At 37.0% G+C, this 5,951-nt stretch overlaps 1 protein-coding gene across 1 annotated transcript; it reads right to left on the reverse strand.

The window, feature by feature from the left end:
• Positions 1-2,096: 2,096 nt before the first annotated feature.
• LOC127426983 (V-type proton ATPase subunit G 1-like) lies at positions 2,097-5,673 on the reverse strand. Its single transcript, XM_051674239.1, has 3 exons — positions 5,467-5,673; positions 4,506-4,606; positions 2,097-2,834 (listed from the first exon to the last, which is right to left on the reverse strand). Exons 1-3 carry the CDS (start codon positions 5,546-5,548, stop codon positions 2,661-2,663), a joined length of 357 nt encoding a protein of 118 aa, XP_051530199.1. The 5' UTR covers positions 5,549-5,673; the 3' UTR covers positions 2,097-2,660.
• Between the last annotated feature and the right edge of the window lie 278 nt (positions 5,674-5,951).

A 5,951-nucleotide genomic window follows, 5' to 3' on the forward strand; every position in this document is an offset into this window, starting at 1 on the left:
CAAATCCCAGTTGCCTACGCGTCTGAGACCATCAACCTGTGCATCTTATCAGGTGGCTTGTTGAGCACGTTGCTCACAGCATCCACACACAACTCACCACGCGCCCCACCGAGAACGAACCACATTATAGCGATCACAGGAGGTTACCCCATTTGACCCTGTGATCTCTCATTTATATACTTAATAGATCTCGTAATAGAATATGGAAGTAAAATGGGCAAGTACTGTAATCATTTTCAATTCTTTGTCTTATGGTTTGAGCAGGGGCGTAGCACAAAATTTTGGGCCCTGGGCATAGAACTATTTTAGGGCCCCCTGACCAATTTGGGTTTGTGGTGGGGGATAAAATCCAGTATAAACATTTAAGATGGATATTTAACAGTGCTATTTCACACATTTTTATTTTCAAACGCAAATATTATTTGAATCAAGCTAAATATTATATAAAAAAGCCTACTAAAAAATAAATTATACAAGTGTAAATTAGTTTTCTTTTTGGCAAAGTCACCATCACATTTCTGAAATGAGATGAGTGCCAGGTTGTTCGGTCTATCCTGAGACATTTCTGCTCTTGGGTAGTTTTCGAAAGTCTTAACTGTTTAACTGATATTTACACAGGGTGCAAAATTAACTTAAAATTAGGGCTGGCCTGGGTGTTGTGACAGGTTTCCAGATTCTAGGTATATTTTGTTACAATTTCCATTTAACTTAAATATAAAATAATTATTATGTATTTATAATTATATAAATATATAATTATGTCTCAGCTCATGTTGTTAATTATGAAGGGACCTTCTAGGTAACCTTTTTGGTACAATTTGAAAATATTACTTTTACAAATTATATTTTGTCAGTTTTTCATCATATTTGTTGCATTTTAGCTTTTGAAACATTGTAAAATTCATTATATTTCATCAATAAATGTCTTGAAACTGCATTTATTATTTTGCACATGTATTTGTTGCATGTTTATTGTTTACATGCATAAATTGTCATTTTATTAAGCAAGCTTCTGATTTTTATTTGCTGTTAAATGAAAAGCATGTAATGATGCAGTTGCTAATAATGTTAACTACCACCTGGTAAATATTTCCCTTTTATTTTATCACCAAATTTGGCACGTGCTAGGTGTTAATTTTGGACCATGTTTACATGAATATCAAACAAATATTCACCTAAGTAGCTACACATTAATGGAGTAAGCAAATGACATCATGATGTGTACTCAGTTTGGACCGCACACCGCTGATGAACCAGGGGGGTCACTAACATGGGAGGAGACAAGGCAGATATAGGGGAGCTCCTCATTTTTACAGGTGGAAAACAGAGATTTGCTTTGTTTTATTCCAACCAATAGAATATTACTATATATATATATATATATATATATATATATATATATATATATATATATATATATATATAAAACAAATGATAAAATAATGGAATATCAATGAAGCCTTTCTGTGGGCCCCCCTCCAGTGAACAGTGTTGCCAACTTAGCGACTTTGTCGCTAGATTTAGCGACTTTTCAGACCTCTTTAGTGACTTTTATTCAAAAGCGCCTAGCGACAAATCTGGCGACTTTTTGTGATTGATAGATATAGGGAATTAATAGGGTATTACAGTATGTACGGTAAGCACAGAGAAGCAAACACATGTAAAGGGCGGACACCATGAAAAATGCAAATGAGACGTCACGAATATGCTAATTAGCGTATGACGTCATCTAGCAACATTTAGCAACTTTTCGAGCAGGCTTTAGCTATTTTCCATTGAAACTAGTTGGCAACACTGCCAGTGAAGGCCCGTTACTCAGGTCCATCGCCCCTGTGTATGAGTGCCTGTGAAAAAAAGGCCAAAGCAGGTCTAATTTTAGGTTTTGAAATTCATTGTGATGGCAGAAACCATTATAGCTCATTTGTGGCACATAGCATTGGTCATTTCCAATTACAATTGTAATGAAAACCTATAAACAACCAGCTCTCTGATATAAGCATTAAGTAGATAAGAGTTAAATATATCCACTAATTGACCAGCACTGTCCAGAGAGACTGGTCTAGAGATTTCTAATTGAAAATGAATGGCGCAATTGATTAATGTGTACAACAAGACATTTATTACTTTTTTCTTCAGAATGGAATGTCACCTACATATACAGAACAAGAGCACAGGAAGGAATTGTGGAGCAAATTTAATAGCTATTACTACATTAAGATGCCAATTATGAGCTTAGTCACAAAAAATTATATATTGTATGCATCGATTAGATAAAACAATAACATCTGATTACTTATAAATTAACAACATACAGTAGCATCAAGATATAGACACTCACACAAACACAATGTATTACTCACAAAGAAAGAAACTCACTCTGATAAACTCGATAATACAACAGTTAACTAAGATCACAGAGACAAAGACTTTTACTGGACCATACCAATGATTTACAAGCAAAAAATGCAGAAAACAATTAAAATGTACATGCGCCATTAATTACTGGTCAGAGGATGGTATCATAATCTGTGTGTATATGCTGGAATCCAGCCATTTATCATCAGGTATTAATATTGTAATGTGTTATGTCCAGTGGCAGTCTTTGTCTCAGTGCTTTGTGGGCATTTAAGGATTGTAATGGATGTGCCGATTGGACGTGTTTATCCAGCAACACGGTAGTTGGCGTGGATCTCTGGCTTAATGTCGCACACCATCTTTAGGAGGTTGGCAAGCACAGCCTCCTTGTTCTGTTGATAACTGTTCTGGATGCAGCTCATCTTATCTATGGTCTCCTTGTCCACCTCAACAGCTGAGTTTCCATGGGATCCTAGGGCCTAATGGACAATACAATGGGACATTAGCTTTAAAGGATAGCATATTTTCCCTTATCCTCAGTTGATCCAGAACTAATACTAATGGTAATGTATGAGTTACTTTTTTCAAATTACAGAATGGTGTTCAGGGTTTCATGGGTGCACACACCCCTAGGGCTTCATGACGGAAATGCATGGGGTTTATGAGATTGTTATAGAAATGTCAATGCAAAATTAAAGTGAAAAAACATAATTTTTTAAATGTATACAAAAATATAACTTTTTGTTGTCTTTAGTGTTTTTTTGTCAGATTGGTGTTGTCACCATTTTGTAAAAGCAATAAGTCACTCAAGGGTGTTTGTTTCAATAGGTATGCTCCCATAGTAAAAATCACTTTCACCCACAGAGTGGCACATTTGCTTTATTTTACTCTTATTTTCGAAACTAAAGTTATTAAATTAATTATATGTTGTATTTATTGTAATGTTACTGTTCTTAAAATCTCAGGGAGTACTTAACCTCGTGTAACCTCGCGTCCACATGCGTGGATGTTGTATTTTGGCTTCGCTATATGCAACACATACTTTAAATTAATTTAAACCAACTGAATACTGTTCACATCTAGACTTTCTTTTAAGGGTTAAACTTCTGGTGCATTGAGTCAAGTGACACAACAACATGACGCTGATTTCCGTGAAGTGTTTCTACAAGAGCAGAGCCAGCAAATGTGCCTCTGGTAAGAAACCTCTTTTTTCATTAAAACCTGCAATTTAAGATTTTACATCGATTCAGTTGGACCCCCTCTAGATTGTAGAGGCTTGGTCTTAAAGACACACACACCTGCTGGTGATGCCAATCAGAAGATAGAGACACAACCCATGTTTTTTGGTGGTGTGTTAAGATCCAAGAATTTTGGTTGAAGGTTCAGAGTTTTGTGTGTGACGTATTGGGCACTCCGATTTCATTTTGCCCCAGACTCTGTATTTTAGGCAATGGGGTGGTCATTAATATAAGGGATAAATGCATAAAAAATTGGGTCCTGGCCAGTGTTATGATCGGCAGACAGGTTATTCTTAGGGGAGGGTAGCGACATTCGAGGAAATGTCATGTAGAAGGCTAGGCAACTTAGATTTATTTAACAGAAAAAATGGGGCTGCTATTTGGCCTTTTTGGAGGGCTCTCGGGGAGGGGCAGTGGAGAGAGAAGTGCAATTTTAAATGTGTATATCATCCAAAAAGGCCAAATAGCAGCCCCATTTTTTTATTAAATAAGTTGTGACCACAGGGATATTTGTTGAGGGTCAGAGTGGGATTTGGAGGGGGGAAAGGGAATAATGGGGGTTATAGTTGATTCTATGAATACATGTTTTGCTTTTCTGTTTCAAATGTGTGAATCAATAGAAAGTGTTAATCTGAAAGAAAAAAAAAAAAATCTTGCTATAAATGACTGAGCGACTTTAAAACGATCTAAACTGAAAGACTTTAATGGTCTCATATAAAATGTAATAAATAGTAGAGGTTCTGAAATGATCGTAAAAAGACATCATTAAACCACCAATAACCAGGCACTTGTAACCATGAAAAATCTTTTCCTTAAAGCACTGAACCAAAATGGTTTTGCCTAATAAACTGTAGACTCAAAGTACACATTTGGATAAACAATTATCCTTGAATCCACACAAATAAATCTCACCGCAGCCTCTTTAGTCTTAAACTCCTTCTCCCTTTGCAGGCGGTACTGTTCGATCTCGGCCTGCGCCTCCTCCTTGGCCTGCTTCAGACGCCGATTCTTCCCTATTTAAAAAAAAGGCACAAAATGCTCATTATTGAAATATAACTTTAATAGTAAAGAAAAATAATATGTATACTCAGGATTTCCCCTGTGTTGAAAACTGAACATTTACATATTAACATATTTATTTGCAAGGGAATTTCTTGCATGTAGGAAATGAGAACTAAACTGGCAGCAGAAAATCTTCTAAACAGGAACTGTGTGAATGAGCAGTGAGTCAATGTCACAGTGACATTTCAGCATACGAGATCTTGAATACTGTCAGAATTTCCTTCACTACAAGAAACAAGAAGCAAAACTAAAGACTGAATTGAACGCAGCTATTAAATTCTTTAAAGGCAAGGACAAGAGTTCATTTATAACAGGTATATCATTGTGTAAACGTGTAAAATTCCACACCTAAGTGCATGTTTTTATGTAACATCTTATTATAAATGTTAAAAATGAGTCACCATTAGAAATGTCCCCACTGTAAATGGGCCATAAGAAATACTGCAGTTAGGACGTTTTTCAAATATTCAGTAAAATGATTAATCATAGCCAGGGCCGTAGGGGTGAAAGGTGGTAATGATTCTAGGGGCCCACAGGTCCAGGTGGGCCCCACAACAAATTCTAAACTGTATTTTTTTAATAGGAAAGGGGCCCAAAGCAATATAAAGCCAGGGGCCCCAGAATACCCGGCTACGGCCCTGGTCATAGCAGTTGGCCAGCCTGACATCCACTGAGGCAGAGGCAAAAGGCAAATAAAGAGAAGCCTCATCATTCAAATCTAAGTATAGTGGAAATATTATGATCAAGAGGAAGTTAGCTCGTGCTAGCTGAGCTCCAGTCTGAAGCGATGACATGCAAAAACAACACTTACGTTTACGGGCTTCTGCGACCTTCTCTGCCGCTCGTTTCTCGGCTTGCAACAGCTGCTGGATGCCCTGAGACTGGCTCGCCATGCTTGAATACGGGGTGTACGTGAAACACTGCGGAGGATGCTGGTGTTTTGCTGTGTGTATCTCCAGCAGTGGAGAAGGTCGACTGAGTGCGCGAGCGTCTTCTTCTTCTTGGACGTTTTATGGCGGTTGGCAAACCAGCTTTTGGTGCATATTCCTCCACCTACTGGGATGGAGTGTGGAGCATTGACGTAGAGGGAAAACTAATATATATATATATATATATATATAAAAGGGAACCAACAAACTACATGTTCATCTTAAATCCTAACCCTTAACTTTGTGTCTGAGATATTTAAAAAAATGTTGAACACTCTTACAGTTGTATCTTTGTTTAACAAATTCTGCAGTGAAAGCTGATTAACTCCTATATCTCAAAGTGCTTCTACAAGTTGTAGTCTTTCAT

Source organism: Myxocyprinus asiaticus, chromosome 3, assembly GCF_019703515.2.
Source record: "Myxocyprinus asiaticus isolate MX2 ecotype Aquarium Trade chromosome 3, UBuf_Myxa_2, whole genome shotgun sequence".
In the NCBI taxonomy this organism is placed as follows: domain Eukaryota; kingdom Metazoa; phylum Chordata; class Actinopteri; order Cypriniformes; family Catostomidae; genus Myxocyprinus; species Myxocyprinus asiaticus.